This window comes from Centruroides sculpturatus, unplaced genomic scaffold (genome assembly GCF_000671375.1).
Source record: "Centruroides sculpturatus isolate CEXI.00-Female unplaced genomic scaffold, Cexi_2.0 scaffold389, whole genome shotgun sequence".
NCBI classification, from domain to species: Eukaryota; Metazoa; Arthropoda; class Arachnida; order Scorpiones; family Buthidae; genus Centruroides; species Centruroides sculpturatus.
In genome coordinates, this window is record NW_019384624.1 from 70,024 (window position 1) to 91,142 (window position 21,119).

The following is a 21,119-nucleotide window of genomic DNA, read 5'->3' on the forward strand; positions in this document are numbered from 1 at the left end:
CTGGAGATGGGATTTTGCATCGCATGAGGTGTATGTCAGGGCTCAAATTTTGCAACAATCTGATAGGTACATCCATGCCTCATCCATAAATGGCATTTGTAGAAGTGTCTGCTGTTGTCTTTCTCTCACGCCAATGGACCTCACTTTGGTAACGTTCACAACTTCTGAAGACCTTCCAAAGGTTTAACTTTTCACGCAGGGTGCAGTTTACAGTTGACTATGCCACATGCAGTCATACATGTTGTGTAGGGGGTTTTCCTGGAATGTCATTTGATGCAATCTCTGACACACAGGTGGCATCGTTGCAGTGCATGCTCGCTTCCTAGTCCCCTTTGTGGGTGATCAAATCGCTGGCACCTCTTGGTTTTTATGCCGATTAATTATGTTCTTGATAGTTGTCGAACCCAACGTGCATCCACATTCTTTGAACTGTTTTTGAATTTGAGACATTGAATATTTTGCATGGGAGGGCTATGTGCAACTACATAGCCCTCCCAAAACCAGTTCACCTTCGAAGCCATGATGCACACAACACACTTTCAATAGTGTCCCAATACTACAGGCTTCTGGCTTTCTCCTGTGCTTTTAACCATTCAGTTTGGTCCAATCTGTGAGCAGAGTGACTGTTCAAACTTGGACCGCACATACGTGGACTGACCTTCTGTATTATACAATTAAGCCTAATAAATCTTTTTTAAAAAGAATACTATGCAACAAATTTTAGTTATTTAGGCTACTTTTTATAATATATTAGTGAAAAAATTATCATAGAAAACAAAGCTTGAATCTGGAATGCACACTGCATCCAACAAACTGCACATTACTTGACTTCCCAAAGGAGTATTTTCATCATTGCTTTTTCCACAATAAACTTGCATATTATACGGGTGGATATCCGTCAACTCCACGCAACATCCAAACTTTATAGATTTGTTTTTAATATTTTAGCTGATTGGTGTTCATGGTAAGGTACTATTTCTTCATCAGTACACAAATATTGACAGAAGAGGCCAAATTGTTGAAACTGAACAGTCAAAATATCCATAAAGGTGAAGCACCTTTGTAACTTTCGAATGTTGACAACCAAAAATTGGGTCAATATGGAAGTATCTTTTTATACTGCAAAACCTCTATTTTTGGCAATATTATGAGCCGAGAGGAGCCGAAAGATCCTCGGTAGTTGACCGGTAGTCATTTTCAGTGGGCAAGGAAAGTACTAATGAGCAACAACTCCAAATCTGCGTAATTTTTTTAATAAGTAATAAAATCTTAATATACTAAATTGAGTGTATACACAAATATCGTGATGCTCTTAAGGGATCCAATCATACAAGGCGTCACTCACTGTTTGAAAAGTTGCTTTATTGTCCTTTGGTTTTGTCAAAGATGCATTTCGAGTTCAAGTCCCTCATCAGTTTAACCTGATTCGATATCAGAAAATATTTAATAATTCTGATGTCAAATCAGGTCAAACTGATGAGGAGCTTGAGCCTGAAGTGCATCTTTGACAAAAATCAAAGGACAATAAAGCAACTTCTCAAACAGTGACTGACTCCTTGTATGATTGGATCCCTTAGGAGCGTCACAATACCCCATTTGTGCCAAATTTCTTGTTCGGATACCCCAAAGTTTGGATCATTCTTGTCGTGATTTGCGTAAGGACATGTTTGCTCTCATAGTTCATCGATAATTTGAGATATTTGAACGGGATTTTTGTGCGTTCTTTCCTTACTTTATCCGGTTTCATAACATTTAAGGTAAGTGCAACATCTTAGGATTTCCTCCGTTTAGGCAAATTACTACGTCTTTGCTTGGCAGCAGATTCTAAAGGTTCTTCACTATCACTCTGATTATCAGTCTGAGCACTAACACTTCTAGTTCTCCTGACACTTCATATGGCATTCATCAAAGTAAATTTTCCTCATCAGATTCTGGAGACAAAATAATAGCAGTTCTTTTAGATTCTCTAGGCTCGTCTTCTCATTCATCTACCAAGCAAAAAAATATTTTTGTGGTAAAATCTTTATTTATCCTGAGATAATTATATCTACGTCATGATCTGTATTTGATGAAAAGGCATTATATTGGCTACTTATTAATTAAAATGAAGAAGAATTCATGATGTCAAGCATTCCTTTTAATTTCAAATACTCTATACATTGTATTCCATGTGTCTTTAGAAGAGCATTCTAGAATTTTCTTCTTCTAGTCTCCTAGAAACAATTTTCTTTGATACAAATATCCACCAATTAGAAAAAATTTTGGGGGTCATTTGTTGACCAATTGCCATATTTTCCCTCTGTTACTTTCCCAGCTGTTATATATGTAATAACAAATGTTGCACGCCTGATGAATTCTTACTGGTTACACAATAATCTATCGCTAGTACCTAATAGCTTCACATTGTCCATCCTCATTTCTTAATATTGTTTACCAAAATGTACATTTACTATGTATATTCAATATCACTCGTGTTTCGAATCGTGACCTTTATGTAGCGCACACGAAAATAACAAAGTTTAAAGATTAGATTTCGGAGAATACATAAATAATTGTTGTATCCAAAACTAATGTACAAAAAGAACAGTGATTATAAATCTAATGAAAATATTTCAATTATATATGGAAATATTTCGATGATGCCGTGGTAACTCGTCAAATCAATTTGACACAATACCGTCCTCGTTCAAAACTTTTTATAATAGCGACACTATAATCATTCTAGTATCAACTATAATTAAAATCAAAAAAATAAAATTTACCTTTCTTTTTTCCGGCCAGCTTTTTACTGATGATGCTTTCGGAAGTGCGCAACGGTCTTCTATTGCCGATACTACTTTTAATCACCTGTAAAAATGTGATAATTATAAAACTGTTTTTACGGTTTATTTCGGCTGGTGACGATCGCATCTCAATTAGAACCCCGTCTTCCGCGATACCGTTCCCACACAATATTTTGCATTAATATCTAAGGATATATATTATTATTAAATATGTATGTGGATCAGTCAAAAAATAACAGAACTTGTCTGTCTGCTTGGCAATCAAAACCAAGGCAAAACCAACCAATACTCCCATGGATACATTGTTTATTATTATTTATTCACCATAACATTGTTATATTGTCAATAAATAATAATAAAAATGCATCGAATACAAAAATCTTTACGTTATCAGAATATTGCCCAGAGGGGTGCCATCGTCGAGAGATTTTATTAGAAAATTTTCCACAACAGTGTAAACATTACAAAATTTGCATCTATTTGACCTGTTAAATCTCTCTCCTGGACAGTGCTAAGTATGGGCACTTCAATTACAAACACTCACTTCAACTGCTTTGTTTGTATATTAATAAAAGTCTTTATATTTATAACTCAATTATTGTTTTAGTCGACAACAACACCACTGTTCATAATTTTATATATACTCGGATACGGTCGGGAAGTAAAGTGGCCTCTTGAGAAACGAAGAGAATATCTTCGTTCGGTTTAGCAATGAATACAAAAAGGAGCATTCGTCACAAAGAAAGGATCCGACGAGAAAGAGTAAAGATATTTTTCTGCAGAAGAGCCTGTCAATCTTTCCGAGATCAACAGGATAGAAAGAAGAAGAGAACCTGTATTTGTATGAAACCAATTAAGGGCCAGAATAAAGAAATCATAAAAAGAAGAAAACATGAGTAAAGTCAAAATATACCTGCAGTTGCAGACTTAGGAAAAGCATTTAAAAAAGGAAGAAATGATTGGTTAAATCCAATTTAGTGTCAATTATAGATATTGTCAGTTTTGATATCTCGACAGAAATACTATACTTCATACACTTAAGGGAAACCTAGTTAACAGTTACTGTCGACTAGTTTTCTAATCTGAACTATATACACAATCTGATAATTATACAATGACACTTTTGTTTCAACTTTATTCTAAAACGTAAGGCTTGAGTATAACCTGTATTTTATTCAAAGTACATCCCTCCTGTATCAATACAGAGAGTGGCACAATCTAGTAAAGATTGAAATGATCTTTGACATCTTGTGGTATGGCCCAATGACTTGATGTCACAACTCTATACACCTTTAAAGAGGTACCCTCTTGATGGTGGGGAAGAAAAAATATTCACAAGCGAAAATCTGGGAGTAGGGCAGATGACCGAGTGCACAAACTGGTTTTTGTAACCAAAAATTCCTGTATGGTTACTGCCTGGTGAACCCATGCATTATCGTGAAGAAGGAACCAACTGCCCAGTACTAAATAGCCGGGTCAAGTGTGGTGAATCCTCTTCTGTACACACTCAAACTCATGTGACAATCTTCTTCTACGCATTCTCTCACCTTCGCAACAAATTCCTTATTACAAACAGAAATTGTATGCCAGGTCCTGGCTTTGTCTTCCTTCATTTCTACACCACTTTTGTATTGTGTATAACACCCAAATATTCGTGCACGAGATAAACAATTATCCCTACACATCCATCTCATCAATTCTACAGTTTCACCTGCACTTTTCCCCAAGTTTAAAACAGAATTTAATATTCACACTCTACTCCACGCTGCTAGTATGACAATGTGATGCCATATTTCCCGTCACACTTAGTGTAGGATGTGCACCATTGCCAAATTATAGATAAAGGTTGACAATAAGGAAGACAAATAGAATCATCACCTATGAAGCAATCTCGGTGAAAATAAAATCAGTCTCGCTATATAATTATCAGACTGCGTACATAGCGTACTAAATTACATCAGTTAGTGTCGACATTCCTTCCGCTTACCTGCCAGAATTAATATTGTTGCTTTAGAAAAAATATAAGAAAATTTAGCCAATTTCACATGATCTGAAGAGTTTTGTATTATGTATATGTTGGCAATTAAAGTACTGTCTGTGTATTAAAGATTTTTGTGAAATTTTTTAAATTTAATATACCAATTTCTCAAATATATTAAACGTTATTACCTCTTCTTCGCTCAGAGTAGTTCTAGAAGCGTAATTTTTCATGCACTTTTCGTCCTCCATTCCGACGACCACCGGAACGTTCGGAGTGGAACCGGCAGACTCGCCTTCCACTATTCTCCTGTGAGAGCTCTCTTTAGGCGTGGTGGAGCGCTTGGTCATGTGACTGTCCAACGATCTCGCCGGAGATCTTCGATATAAGTCCGTGATCGATTTGTTCACCATATTTGTATCCTACCATATTAAGGAAAAAAATCTGTTAAAACGTCATTTATTTTTAAATGAAAAACGGTAACTCTACTACAAACATTGATGGCTACAGTTTTGCAGGTTACGAGGGGTGACCTCGTCCTCGTCGATCCGTCTCTCTAATTTTGTCACTTTCTTTCTACATAAGCGAATTTATGACTGACTTAAAATTCTATTGACAAGTCCTTGATTTATTAATGCTAAGATACAAGCATTTCCTTTGAATTCCGGAGATTTGTGCGCACAAAGAAATTTCCGCAACTACACAAATTAGAAGTGCAGGGAAACGTTCTTATTCAATTCCTTTGCAATTGTTTAAATTATAAAACACCCCGTGAGAGATGCAACATAATAATCTCCATCTTTTTTGAATGTACCCATCTAATATATGATTATTTTGTTTAATAATTAAACAACTCGCATACAATGCTTTAATGAGAGCTTCTTATATTACAGAATTACCTAGCAGTTTCAAGTAGTGAAAGCCATAACAAAAAATTAACATTAAACTTGTTGCAATTCCAAAAGATGATTGTACGCATTAAGAAAAGCTTTCATAAAAGCATTATATTGTGAATTACATACATTTTAATACTGTACAACGTACATGAGTGGTAAAAAATGTGCCTCGACTATACAATTCTCCGAAACGTAAAAACTATATCTTAGCGCACTTATTAAGAAATTCCTCGAATGTAAATTCGATTCAAACTATTTTAGTGCACTCTAGTGCTTTAGAGCTACATTTTCGTAAGGAGTTAAGAGATAAAGATCAAGGAATTAACTAAAAGCAATTCACACAGTGTCAATCTGAAATTTTTCTCAATCTTTATTTCTCTTGTTGCTCTCATCAATGAGCTTATAATACAAAAGCACTAGAGTTTTCACCTAGAATAGTATGAAAGGTATTTATTATGTTTTAGGAAAAATAAAAATAAAAAATAAATAAACTTATTAAATTACAAAATTAAAAACTAGTAATTGCCAAAATAACAACAACAGTAACCTCGTAAACTACATAATTTTCATTATCGGGGGAAAAATCGCTATCCGGCAACTGATCGGAACCACCGCTTCGAATACTTCCCTCTCCCTTCTCTCCGACGCAGCTCTTACTCGTTTCCGTCTCCTCTTCTATTTTATCGATTGCTGTAAAAAAGCAATTCCATTTAACGAAAATATTTTTTGAAATCTTAAAATTAAGTTTGTGCAAATAAAAAATTACCCGAATCGACAGCCCTCCGAAAAGCCGAATGCTTTTTTCTTCGATACTCCGGATACGTCTGCTGCAGGTCGGCCACCAGTTTGTCCACGTCCACGACGCTAGAGTGCTTTCGGGCAAACAACAACTGGAAGAAAAATATAAGATTTGTCGATTTGTTATTGTTACAAACAAACGTATGACTATCAACTCCAATATATGGTACATTCGTCACCTACCATAACATTATGTTACCTTATGTTCTCGATCATTTGTATAAGATTTACTCGATAATTCATTAATTAACACAGACAATGATTACAATCATAGTCTCTTAATAAATTCTGTTAGCTTTGTCGTCGTTCCTTACGTAGAAGAATTACGACGACAAAGCTGTGGCAGATACCAAGACAAATGTAGACCCGCCGATACTGTGAATACAGCTAGCAGTGGGTATAAAATTTAGGCGAATTAAGTGTCAAATTTACATAAACTGAGCAATTGCAAGAACATAAGCAATAATTTTCCATTTCTGTTATTAATTTTAAAAATCTCGGCAAGTGCCAAAATTAGCAGAGAACAATTCTGAAATTTTTGTTAAAAAGTTTGCCAACCCAGAAAATTTGACTTAGAACAACAAAGAAAGACTTTCCTTTTTAACTCTTTCTGTCCCGTGGACATAGAAGATCATTTTAGTAAGACATTATGCATTCAGCCAGGCCCACACTGGAGTGGCTGGGCAGTAAGAGACAAGGGCCGACACATCAAGATGGACCATCCCCAAAAAGTTCATGACATTTCGAATTTGGTCCTGGTTCCCCAGAGCGGTAGACTGCCATCTTAACCGTTCAGCTATCTGGCCATCGAACAAAGAAAAGACTATTAGCAGCAACTCCAATTATAATGTCTATTAGACGCTATTATTTTTCAAACACAGAACGTGTTACTTTGATGGATAAAATCAATTTGGCTCGGCAATGCAATGCCGAGCAAAAATCCTACAGAGAATTCTCTCATTTCTCTGCTGCACAGTTGTGTCGTGCCACACAAAAATTGCCGATATGTTTCAAATTTATTCAAACGAACCAAACCCACACGTATCAGAATTTTGGGCCTACATTAACTTTATTTAGTATATCATTTTCCCGACTAAAGCCGAATAACTCGACTAGTTAAGAAACAAAAATAAATAGCTTGACACATTAACTTATCAACGGAAGATATCTTACACCAAAAACAATAATAATTTGAATTATTTTTTGGTATGTTGCATATTTACATCAACCAATACTAACCATCAAAAACAAATGCAGATTTTTAAGCACACAATAAACATATTTAATTATATACATCTACTACACGATTCCCTCAGATAAATCAATTCAAAATCACCTACTTGGAGCAAAAAACTAGCGTTTTGGTTTCTATAATATTAGTGCTTTTGGACTATGAATTCATTATGAATTAAAAAGAGGAGGCATTCGATAATAATCACACTTCCACTTGTACCAGAACAACCAAACAAACAAACAAAGCAAAGGACACAATAAACTTTTGCATCACAGATAAAGAGACTGCATGTGTTTTAATAATGATCTAGCACTGTCTCTATATCTTTGTTTCTCTTGTTGGTTCCTAATAATACATCTTTTGTTTTTAGTAGAATAACCTGCTGGAATATGTAACTTTTTACAAGTAGAGTCAAAAAGTTTAAGGACTAAGAACATTATGAAAAATAAATTTATTAAGTTAATTATTAAGCGCATTCCATTTTCAAAGTAATGCCCTTCGGCCACAACGCATCCTGGCCGGCCGTACGAAACATCATCGTGGATCCAATCGTCCATAGAGATTATCAATGTATTGAAGAAGGCCTTACACCTAATTCCAGAAAATGCTTTTCGGCAATGTTTCCAGCAGTTGTGTGGATGCCTGCAATAGTGCATCGTGGCCAAAAGACGTTACTTTAAAAATGGACGTGCACAATAATTTGCTTAATAAATGTATTTGTTCACAATATGCTTAGTCCTTGGACTTTTTGACTGTACTGGTATGTCTCAATGCACAAAAGTACAATTCTAATTTTCTGAATCTCCAAGAAAAATCAGTTTGAATTGGATTTACACAAATACTCCAATAATTTTTGGGATTTCCTTTAAAGGATCATCTATCCCAGGGGTGGCCAAACCGTGGCGCATGCGCCAAACTTGGCGCATTGGACGATTACAAGTGGCGCTTTAGTCAGTTCTGAGCAACATTGCCAGATTTGGCTTCTTTGCAATTAAGAATATTACATAGAAAATTAATTTTTTATAGTCTGTCTTGGCAAGTTCATTTGTTGCACAATTCGTTGCTTTACAGATAAAATGAGTGTTCTCCACATAGTAAATTACAGTGTATGCATGTATGTTTATTTTCGATCAGTGCATAGGCGTCTAAATGACAGTGCTACCGTCCGGACAGTCCACGAGTCGGTTGGACTGCTACACCTGTTGACCTTTTTTTTTTTTTTGCTTCTACGATTCACGATACATTCGCAATCGTGTATGCCACTAATGTCAAATGGGACTATTTTGTACGGGTAACTACACCACCACCGCATTTTTTATTAATTTTTTTTTCACACAACTGAATTTTGATCTTTTAAATTGAAATACCTGATTAAAGGGTGGCCGAAATTTTTCTCCGCCCCGGGCGGCTAACACCCACGGTACGCCACTGCGCATCTGAACTCGTCTATCAAAAAATTGGCGCATGGTATGCAAAAGGTTGGCCACCCCTGATCTATCCAATTAACAAATAAGATTTATATATCGATTGACCAATTAACTTTGATTACAGTAATTTATTCTGGCATTAGCACTGATTTGTTAGCATATGGACGCGTTGCCTGGTAAAGCAGCTTTGATACGACCAAACGATAACGTAGACCAGAGGGCGCAAAGACTAGAAGTTTGTTAAACTTCTTCGTTATGAGAATGTTTTTTAATTATATTTAAATTATACTATATACCAGTGTTTTGAATAAGAATGGATAGACCAGAATTTTGCATTAATTTTACCTGCATTTTTCGAACACTTAATTTCTTTTAGTAGTTTCATTTACTTTTGACGAGACTATGTCTCGTCAAAAGTAAATGAAACTACTCTCTAAAATCGCACTGCCGTCAACAGCTGGACACCTTAGAGGTATGAAGGAATACATGTCAGGAGTTGCAATTTGGCACAAAGTATTTAGTGCCCAAGTCATGCATACATAAAAAAACCAGACTTGTAGATAGTCAGGGAACTGAGAACTGGGTCAAAATAAAATATAAAATGGTGAGACTGTTTCTACAAACAAGTATGAGTGCAAGATTTGCGCATGCATTGTTCACGATCTCCGAGAGATAAGTCTCGTTCCAAGAATGGCTTCGCTGTTTTACTTGTTTTATGAATTTGCTTACTTTTCGATTAGTTTTTTTATATAAATACATCATTTATACAGTACTAAGGACAGTGCATATGGCAATTTTACAATAAATAACTCATAAAAGTACAATAGTAGTTATTTATTAAGTATTATAAAGATGATAAAACTGCCATAATATTACACAGTTAATATTATTTTAAAATAATAACTATAAAAATTTATCTTGTATATTTATTCCTAGCACAGTTCCCGTTATTGTCACTTTAATATCTGTGTTATAGTTCATCGTTCTGCAGCATTATACAAAAATATAACCATACAATAGACGGCATACATACAACATTTCTCTGTAAGTTTGCTTAATTTTAGGTGCTATCATCAACAAAGCCCTTCTTCACACTGTCATAATTGCATTTACATAAACTGCTTGTTTTTATAATTCATTATTTCAAAATCTTTGTGTACTTTACAACAGATAAACACATACTTTATGATAATCAACAAGGTTTTGAATGACGGTTGCTCGAACAGCTTGCAAATTGTCCGTAAACGCAAAACACACCTCTTAAATATTTGGAGTCAATTAAAATCTATAGGGCAATTACGAACGGAGTAGCAATTAATTTCGACGAAACGGACACGCTATCTACGGCACGGCGCATCATCTTTGAACTTGTGTAAAGCTTTCTCATATACATGTTGCGAGCTCCATTTTCTTCGAGAGAAAAATTTCTGTTTTAAAATCGAAAGTACTACTAAAAATGCTCGAAAGTCACCGCACGTTCAATAAATCATTACCCAATTTTACGAAAATTATAAAACTTAACAGTCATTATACTGTTACACTATTGCTTAGTGTAGCTTCTCTTTGTTTCTTTACCAGTTGATTTAAGCAATCTCAAATGCCTTATAAATAAATTCTAATTGGAGGTAAAATTAGGGCGAGTTAGCGAGCGTGCTTACACGTGGTTTGCGATCATCAACCGCCGTTCTTAGCGCCATCCGTCGGAGCTCGATAACAAATCTAAAGCGAAAAGGCAGAGTCGACGGACCACAGGATTAAAACACTTTGGTTTAAGTCATACATTACAGACATGAAAACTGATTTGGCTAGGTAACCCGACTACAATTGATCATAACATTGTTCTTAGATAATTAAAATACAAAGAAAACATTTTAATGCAACTCAAATAATAATAAATCAGCTGTAGATAGAAAAGTACACTAGCGCTTATTGCGCCACTTACCATTAGAAAACTTCACCAATATTCGTCTCAAATATAGCAAAACATTTTAATTAAGCCATTTTAAATCAAGTTTCCAATCGTATAAATTCTGTTTCATTTATAAATAATTAAAAAAAAAAACAAGTAATTTATTTTAAAAAATGGAAAAATAAATCAAGCAGATCAGCAGGCGGCGCAACGAGTGCCAGTCAGGGTAACGTGTAATTCGGCCTGTAATTAATTAATTAGCTTTGTGGTGAAGACTGTAAGTATTTCAGAAGGATATAACGAAGCTTTATGCATAAGAAAATGAATAAATAAAGTAGAATTTCGTAAGAATGCAGACTCATTTTTCAATATGACATTTAATCATCGATCTGTTTACCTGCTTAACTCTGGGTAAGAAACGAGGATCACCAGCGAACATCATTTTATTCCTTTTTGGATTCCTATTGACCTTAAACGGAAGACTTCGCTTGTTTCTCGCCGACGCTTTCAACGAAATATAATCCATCTTTCCGCCATGTACGCTAACCACGTGTAAAGCATTTCCTTCCTATCTAAAATTAGGAAGCACATCTCTTGTCATATAGCAGATTATTGGACGATTCTCCAATCACGTGACTATTTCGACCAATAAAAGTTTCGAAAGAAATTCTTTCGGTTTCGTCCCGAATACGTATTATTTTTTTAAAATTCGTGTCGTGTATTATCATTGGTGTATTTTAAATTTATAGGGAAATATTTTTGTTAATAAAATGTAAAAAAAATGTAAAATTTTAATGCGTTTATTTAATGTGTAATCTAATATATAAAGTGTTGCCAGATCTTTGAGGAAGTTATAAAAATACTCATTTTGAAAAAAAAACATTTTTAAATGAGGTTGAAAATGTGAATAAAATAAAACAAAATTATATTAATTTATGTAAAAAATAATAAAATTTGTAAAGTTTTAAATTAATTTAAATTTTAGTATGTATAATTCATCTTGGCGGCCATTTTGATGGTGTTACATTATCCTTATTTTATGATGATCGAGCAGTTAGGGTGTTAAATTACGCCACGGAACAAATCCGGACGGGTCGGAAAACCCTTGAATTTTTTTGGGATGATCCGTTCAAGGAGATGTCGGGCCCGTCTCTCACTACTTGGCCGCTTTAATGTGGTTATGGCCAAATCCACAAGCGCATTTCTGCGGGTTCGGCCCCCGAAACCATAGAAATGCGCTTGTAAACTATGACATAAATTCTCTGTGTCAAAACAGATTGGCTATTAATTAAACTGAAGAATAAACGAATTGGCTCGTAATGGCCGACCGGATCCAAGATATATCATCCTTCCGTGTTGAATCATTATCTACAGAAATTAGGTTTTCATGACTTTTCGGAAGTGTCGCTTATCAAATTTCTCACTTGTTTGGTAATGACACGTGCAAAATTCATATTCATATAATGCACGAATAAAAATTTAAATACAGTATTAAAATACTGTATTATAAAAAAATCTTTTTACAATTTTATTTTATTAATTGGTATCATTCTTATAGAATAATTTATCTCGAATTAAAATTAAGTTTATTAATTTTGTAAATTTCATAACGAAAAAAATATCATTTAAAATTTTTATATTTTAAAGTGCAGGCGGCACTGTCGATCTATGATGTAATTTCCGGTTAACTCGAGTACGTCACGTGTTTTCGTCGAAGTCATGCCGTTAGAATTTAGATACGACGACGATGATTTTTATTTCGAAGTGGATTCTTCTAGGAAAATTGATTCAAAAGTATGACATTTCATTAAAAAAAAAAAAGAACCTAGAAAACAGCGATAATTCATGAATATTTATCCTATCTTACAGTTTGATATGATGTTGAAGCAGAAATGGGAAGATGCTATGGACAAAGGATATTTTAGATACAAGTTAAATTTTCTAGAAAGTAAAATTTTAGAAGGAAAATATGGATTTGTAGCACAGGTGAGAATTATTTCGAAAAACATTACTCCTGCATACGTAAAGCAGAACAGCTGTCAAAACAAACTACTCGACACCCCCTAGCGGACAACATCTTGAATTAAAAAAATATAACGTAACCCTTTTCAATCTCTACTTGGCCGTGTCGACAGGGTTGCCGACTTATCGCAAATCGGTCTATTTTTCCCCACCTTTTGATACTTTTTAAACATATTTGCGACCAGCGAAAATTTGGACGACTTCGTAAAAAGCTGCTACGATTTTTTGGCGAAATAATTTGTATATGTGCAGATACTACTGTATAAATATTATTGAATAGTTGAAAATAATTTCCCATTTTGGCCTCCATTTACCAAATAAAACCACTGAACACTAATAGTTGGATGGACCTAACATATCAGACAGACCACCCCAAAAAAATTCCTGGGTTTTTTTTTTAACCAGTCCAGATTCGATTAAAGGTCCTCCAGAGTGGTAAGCTGCCACCTAAACTGCTTAACTAAATGGCAGTCAAACTGTAACAGAGTTAAGTAGAGAAGGCGTCGCCTGCTCTTATCTCTGTTGTTTTTAATTGCCAACTTGCATGTGAATCCTTTATTGGGATTTTTGTGTGAGGCCCTCATTTCAGTTAGTGTCAAAGGTCATAAAATATATACCACATAAGATAACCGTATTAGAGTAATATAAATTCTTAGGCGTAATATGACCGCCGCTAGATTTTGTTGTCGCTATTTCTGGTAAAGAAATTGTTCCTTTTAAATTGTCTGTGACTCCCATTTTTCATTTATTTCGTTCCTTTGGTCTTCCGTGGCCCCCGGGGGCACCTCACCCACATTGAGGATGGCTACGGTGCACCAAATGCAAAATGAACAATAAAATTGCTTTTCTTGAATGGAAACTATAAGAATTTGTGTTTCTGGTCAGATGGTCGAGGCACTAACCTACCTTCCTGGGAAACCCAAGATCGAATCTAACAAATCTGGAGACATTATCTATCTTGCCTCTCGCTGTTACATCATGGGCCTGGTCTAACCAAAAAGGAACTGAAAAAAAAAAGGCTTTCTTAGGGCTCACAATGAGTTCAAGATAAGTCTAAATGATATAATGCTTAGAAAGAATAGTTTGAATTCAGAAAGTGTTAGGTTGGAGCGTATTTTTATGAATTGGGTGATCTAAATTTGTCGAACTCTCTCCCTCCATAATGCGGACCTCGGCTGCCTCTTAGCAATTGTAGAGCAGAGTTTAGAAGAAACTAAATTAAACATTTTTAGTATTTATAAATGTAATAAACTATCTTTTAATGTAATCACACGAGACAAATGAGAACGGAAATTCGACACACTGTGAAAAAATAGCAGCCAGATATGCATACCTATCACCGAGGAATCTGAATTTTAAGCGGGTAGTCTGGTTTGGATTTTGGCAGTTGTCAGAAATTTTTATGAACAGGTTAGATGTCGCACTTGCAAAGCTTTAAAAAAATGTCAAATCATTAATGTCATCCATCGAAATTTTAGTCTGGACTCAAACCAAAGACAGGTTTGAAGGGAAATATTTGCTAGCATCGTTGAATCATTCGGATATCAAGTTACAGTCACAAAAAAAGCTTCGCTACATTATACTGTTGACACTAAATATAATAGACTCAGATTTGTCACACTTTTGAGGTCGATTCTTCACTTGTCGTAGCCTTTTGGAACAACATTAGGACAAGTTTTGTATTCTTCGGGCAATTTTCCATCTGTAGAATTCCTTTCGTGCGGTGTTCGTGTCTTCCGAAAGCCAATAAAGACTAAGACGACATTTTAAATTGTAATCGTTTTTTATTTACGTCAATAGCTAAATGTGAAGAGAGCCGTGGAACGAAGAAAACCGCAAACGGTGTCGAGCATCAACATGCCGTTCGATCCAAAGTTATTCAATTTTACGAAAGTTAAAGAAGAAGAGGTTTGTTTGAAGTAAATAATTTTAATTCTACGGTTCTATTTAATTTTACGTTCTTTTCGAATAACAAAACTTTGTTACAGATTTTATTTTATGTCGGACGTAATAACGAAGACGAAGAAAAATCAGGAAGTGCTAACATGGTAAAAATAGTAAAACAAATGTTAAATTTCATTCATATTAATATTTTTTCTTTATTTACGATTTTTTTTTCTCTTGTTAGATACCTCACTGTCTGCTTATTAATGTTAGCCCGTTAGAATATTGCAACAGTCTGTTGGTTCCATACATAAATAGTTGTTTACCGCAGGTAAGCCAAACCGGTAGAACACTCAAATATCAAGAATTAACAGGTCTTCAGATAATTAAATTTGCTTCGGACGTTATAATGTTATAAATCATAATTCGGGCTATCATGCATGGAAAGCGGCAACCATATAGGGTATATCAGAATGACGTTTTAAAAATTTGGGGGATCGTAGAGGATGAAATTTTGAACGTTTTGATATAAGGAACCTATAGCCGGAAATTTGAACTAAAGTGTCTACAGCGGTAGGAAGTGCTTCACCGCCCTTCATTTTGGTAGTTACCCTTCTGTCCATTGACGTCATATTATTGCTGCAGATGGAAGATTGTAAGCACACAACTACAGTGGTCTAACTGAGCCTGTGTACAGGACGTTGTGTACTTAGTGCTTGTCGTCNAACGTTTTGATATAAGGAACCTATAGCCGGAAATTTGAACTAAAGTGTCTACAGCGGTAGGAAGTGCTTCACCGCCCTTCATTTTGGTAGTTACCCTTCTGTCCATTGACGTCATATTATTGCTGCAGATGGAAGATTGTAAGCACACAACTACAGTGGTCTAACTGAGCCTGTGTACAGGACGTTGTGTACTTAGTGCTTGTCGTCCTTCAGGTTACCCCTTACATCCACTGGCGCTGGGCTGTAAACACACAACTAGTCAACATGAGTCCCTTGTGTACGCAACACCTGTATCAACAGTTCGTGAGCTTACGGAGCACTTCTTTACAGCATTTAATACCATCAGAGGGGAGCGTGGCATCTTACAGAGGGTTGGACAAAACATGGTTTGTCATTGCACATTATGTAACGAAGTTGGTGGTCGTCACATTTACTCTAAAGTAGTGCAGCCACTGATTCAATGTACAGTTTGATTTTACTCTGATGTTTTGTCATATAAAACTTGTCATAAATACTGTATTCTGTTGTTTCATTCATCATACCAACCACATAGTGTGTGCAAAGTGCTGTAGAAACTTTATATCACATTTCTGGCTGTAGGTTCCTGTATGCCACTAATGTCAAATGGGACTATTTTGTACGGGTNATCATACCAACCACATAGTGTGTGCAAAGTGCTGTAGAAACTTTATATCACATTTCTGGCTGTAGGTTCCTTGTATCAAAACGTTCAAAATTTCATCCTCTACAATCCCCCAAATTTTTAAAACGTCATTCTGATACACCCTCTATAATACAAATAAACACTCTCATAACACAAGTGGGAACAATGGGTTTACAAACCACTACTTTGAAGCCATCGACATGAGAGTAAAGGATGAAACGTAGGATTATCCTGTACAGGAACTAGAGACTGGATACTTATCAGATGTCAAACAGATTCCAGATACGGTTCCGTACAAAAATTTAACATTACTGAGATGCAAATCCACACTGTATCACAAAGCAGTCAGTACACCATTTGAGCTACTCATTTTATGTAACGCCTAATAGAGTATTGGTTTTTTAGTGTTAAAATCTAATTATCTGACTGTTTACTAAGACTGATTTAACTGTAGACTCATAATAAGCTGCCTCCATAATTGAAGTGGCTGCCAGATATACGACTGTCTCGATCATCTCTAGAGACTATGCGCACACACTTGATAAGTTTGCTCACTATTATGTAGTAGGATATACACACGGATTGTAGCGTAACATACAACTTAACCTTAAACAGGCAACTGCCGTCAATGAACTATACCATTTTAACAAAATATAATATAAAATGCTGTTCTGTTATAGGATGTGGCTCTTGCATATTTCTGACAGGCAATAAATGATTCCTAATGTGACAAGGTTTGGCCATCCCTGCCGTAGGATTTGATCATCCCATCTTTTACGAGTCTTTTAATGCTTTTCTCTTATGTCGACATGCTATAGTATGTTCTTATAGACGCGGGCTTGAATATTGATCACTTATTTCCGAAGTTATGCACGACAAGTATTTCTGGCCATGCAGAACTTCGGAAATTCATTCAACATCGGTTACTTTTTTGATCCAGAAATATTGCACACATTATGAAGTTTATCCTTCTCAAAATTAAAATAATATAATTAATCAATTAGAAAATTAATTTGGAAATAATTAGAAATTAGTTGACCTATAATGTGAGCCAAGAACCCTTCTCCAAACCCTAGTTTTCATGTATAAACATTTCTGCAATGTGCGGCACTAACTAAAAGCTTTCTGCCCAGCTTGAAATTGCACTCGGTATCGGATTCCATAAACATACCTTAATGATATAAAGATATTACTGATTTCTGCTATCAATAAATGTAAAAATCGTATTAAAATTGTTATTAAATATGTTTATTTTTTCTAATGTCAAAATTATAAATTTATAGTGGTATTAAACAATACTATAATATGTAACATTAATTTCTGCATTGTTATTTTTCAGTGCATTACAGAAGGAGGATTACAACTGGCTGTAGAAATTGTATTATTGAGTCAAAATCAGTATGTACTGTACCTCCCTACACTTTCTATAGTTATTTTCCTTGATATTTGTTTTGGCATTAATAGAAGTACTATATATATTACAGTACTTATACACAGTACTTAAGGCTAGTCATACTTTGTAAGAATGGAATTCCATAAATGACAGACACACTATTTCTTATGTGTTTGTAACTTTCGACGAATCTTAACTCTTTCTTAGTCCCTCTTAGTGTCCTGTGGGCACTAAGAGGGACTTTTTAGCAAGCCCATTAATTAAAGGTTTGGCCAAGTCCACTATAGGGTGGCTGGGTAACGAGGGATGACACATCTAGGTGGACTGCCCCTAAAAAATTCTTGAGATTTTTTGACCTGTCTGGATTCAATCCTGGCTGCGAACTTAACTGCTTGGCCATCTGGTCATTAATTCACAATGAACGGTGCATAGAATAATATTTAGCATGAAATGTAAGAAGGTAGAGACGTCTTTTGCCCTAATGTATCATTCTGTTTTGATTCAAATAATGTATGTGACATCCGAAACATTGCAAAACACTCTATTTAGCCGATTTTTCTGTTCTCAGAATGTATGAATGAGCCTTTAAGCTGTCGAATTAATTTAGAATTCAGAAGCAATTCCAAAATGTTTTCATTTTTATATTCCTTTTTCAGTAGTCTTAAAGTAGGATTCAACAGTTTAGGAGCGTACGCATCGGTTAATCATTTCCACTTTCATATTTATTATCTGTCTTCTAAACTTTATCTCGAAACCAGTGTAAGTAGCTAAGTTTTTATATGTCTTCACCAAATTTTAAAGTATATTAATGAGATTCTTCAATCCTAGAGAGCGAAGTATTTATGCAATGGTTGCTATTTAATTTCCAAATATCCTGCAGAAGGATTTGCCTTTCAAGTCACTGGAATCAATTGTAAAAAGATGGTGAGGTAATAACCTTTGTATACTCTGAAAAGCACAAAGCATAAAGCAAGTCTTGAAAAAAATTCAATTAAAAATATCCACACTCAATGCAAAATCCAAAGAGTTTGGAATGACGTGTTACTCAACTTAGCCGAACTTTTTAATGCTTTGTGCTGTGACTATTCTCGAGATACCAAGAGATTAGAAGTATATTGCTTTATTTTTAATGTCACTTTTATTTCAGGATGTTAAATAAACTTGTACAGTTTCTTAAGGATAACGGTATTGCTCACAATATATTTATAACCAGAGGTAGTACATTCGAAGAAGCTAATGAAGGAATAACTCCCGCCGTCTACAAAGCCGTTCGTATATATGTTTGGGCGAGAAAGTCTTCTTACGGTAAATTTAGAATCGCCGACTTTATGGCAAAATAAAGCAATAATTACTAAAAATTAAATCTTTTCAGGTGCTAAGAATGATGAGGCATTTAATCCTGCCCTGTGTGAACTTGCCGGTCATCTGCCTATTAAAAGTATGAATTCAAACAATTTATTTATTTATTTATATTTACACAAATGTTTTGTTCACATTGATATGATATTTTTAAACTTACCTCTTATAGAAATTTCTCTGTAAGTTAGAAAATGCAAGGAGTAATTGTTTATTTTAGCTTAATTAGCATCTTTGAACCCATAATCTGATTAATAGGAAAGAGATCTCGACAAATTATATAGTATCAGAATTGGTTAAGGCCTTTACGGATTGTCCAACACTGTTAATATTATTTAATATCGAGTTATTTTCCTGATAAATGCTAAGAAATGTAATCTAGTCGACATAGTTGCTTTTGACGTGATATCAGAGACAATTTTTATGGTCATGTGACTGTTTTCCTTCGATAATATGGTAACGTTGTCCCTCATGATACTGCTAATGATGTAGATCTAAAGAAGATACCATTCCCTGATGCCAAAATATTATTATAAGTTCCGTACGAGCAATGGCTAAGATGTAAGAAAACTCACTGTCCTCCCATTGCCAATATTAATACAGTAGAGTCCTGAAACCTCGGCACTCGATAATCTGGCAGTCCGGATAACTCGGCCACACCCTGGCAGGGCGAAAAAAAACCCTAGTTAATTTTCATTATAGACAGCTTTATGCCTCATAAAGTATTTTTCTGTGATCAGTTTATCAGGTAAATTACTGTACACTGTGTATTCATTAATTTTCATTTTCATATAGTAAAGACTCTATGCCTTCATAAAGTACATACTTTTCCTTTCTTTAAGAGTATTTGGGCGGTTTATTTTCTGTTGTATTCTCAAGCAAACAATACATACAAGTACAGTACAGTATTTTCTGAGGAAACACTAGTACTTATTCTTTTTTAACCCCATTCCCGATAACCCGGCATTTTCACAAACTCAGCCACCCTTCGGTCCACATTAGGATGAGTTTTTGGGACTCTACTGTATTAATTAATGCTAAAATATAATGCAAAGTCAGAAAAACTTTCGTACTTGAATTATATAATTCATTGATATATTCACAGAAAAAATTATTTTGGCTCTACATCTTTATGTAAGGAGGACTTTTAGAGACTAATGCTCTGAGATCCCTAAAAATTCCTAACTCTCTTCCCACAAAATTACCATTTTGAAATATATCGTCCTACAGTTTTGAACACGTTTGCATATCACATTCTTATTTTACAATTATAACTTAAATTTCAAGAAAATAATCTAACAATATTTTAATTTGCAGATGAAAAAGGATTTTCTCAGATTTCGGAATCTCAAGTAGAAGACGCTCTTTACCAAGCCTGTCACGACACTTTTCTTGCAGTGAAAGAAAGAGTAGAAGAGCTATTTTCTGAAACTAATTAATTATTTAAGTAAAAAGCTATATATAATTTTAATAAAGTGTAATTATATTAAAAATATCTGTTACGTTTATCGTCATATGTACAGACTGGTAACTTATAACACATTTTCTTTTTGAAACCGTGTCCTGTTTTATATTTGTGGCGTAATAAACACTAGTAATGTGTTTTATTCTAAAGACACATGGCAAATTTTCCATCAAATTCCTTTATTAGTTGATACGGTACATTTTTTACTTGTTTCGGGCTTTGCCCCTCTTCAGTCAACTAAAATACAATATATATATTTAACTTATAACAGTAGAGAGTTTACATAAAATAATGAGTACATAAACGATATATAGACGTACCTTTTGGTTACACTTTGTATAATTTAAAAACGTAAAATCTGCTTTAATCTTTGTATAACTAGTATATATTATAAATAAATTAAAAGGTTAAAAGTTCTAAAATCTTCTCTTATAAGCATATTTCGATACTACAAACTGTAAAAAATTTTTAACTGTTTCCTCCCCCTCTTTACCTTCCACCCCCTTTTTTATTTTTTCTTATGCGCTGGTGTCTTAAGTGTTGCCATGTATGACGTTCGATAGAAAAAAAGGAAAAAAATATTAT

At 34.6% G+C, this 21,119-nt stretch overlaps 3 protein-coding genes across 3 annotated transcripts in view; 1 reads left to right on the forward strand and 2 right to left on the reverse strand.

The window, feature by feature from the left end:
- Positions 1-11,584, reverse strand: part of LOC111625554 (nuclear valosin-containing protein-like) — a 32,465-nt gene extending 20,881 nt beyond the window's left edge. The window contains exons 1-5 of the mRNA XM_023368718.1: positions 11,423-11,584; positions 6,424-6,547; positions 6,205-6,347; positions 4,953-5,183; positions 2,763-2,847 (exon numbers count right to left, since the gene is read on the reverse strand). Of these exons, the coding sequence (XP_023224486.1) occupies positions 2,763-2,847; positions 4,953-5,183; positions 6,205-6,347; positions 6,424-6,547; positions 11,423-11,551 (712 nt within the window). The 5' untranslated portion in view covers positions 11,552-11,584. The remainder of the gene's footprint in view (positions 1-2,762; positions 2,848-4,952; positions 5,184-6,204; positions 6,348-6,423; positions 6,548-11,422) is intronic.
- Positions 11,585-12,707: 1,123 nt separating this feature from the next.
- On the forward strand, positions 12,708-20,613 carry LOC111625557 (GDP-D-glucose phosphorylase 1-like). Its single transcript, XM_023368722.1, has 11 exons — positions 12,708-12,819; positions 12,895-13,011; positions 14,848-14,955; positions 15,036-15,095; positions 15,176-15,262; positions 17,660-17,718; positions 18,370-18,472; positions 18,542-18,642; positions 18,861-19,018; positions 19,086-19,151; positions 20,387-20,613. Exons 1-11 carry the CDS (start codon positions 12,745-12,747, stop codon positions 20,506-20,508), a joined length of 1,056 nt encoding a protein of 351 aa, XP_023224490.1. The 5' UTR covers positions 12,708-12,744; the 3' UTR covers positions 20,509-20,613.
- LOC111625556 (BRISC and BRCA1-A complex member 2-like) overlaps positions 19,093-21,119 on the reverse strand; it is a 14,980-nt gene continuing 12,953 nt past the window's right edge. The window contains exon 12 of the mRNA XM_023368721.1: positions 19,093-19,142. The gene's annotated coding sequence lies outside the window, so the exon portion shown is untranslated. The remainder of the gene's footprint in view (positions 19,143-21,119) is intronic.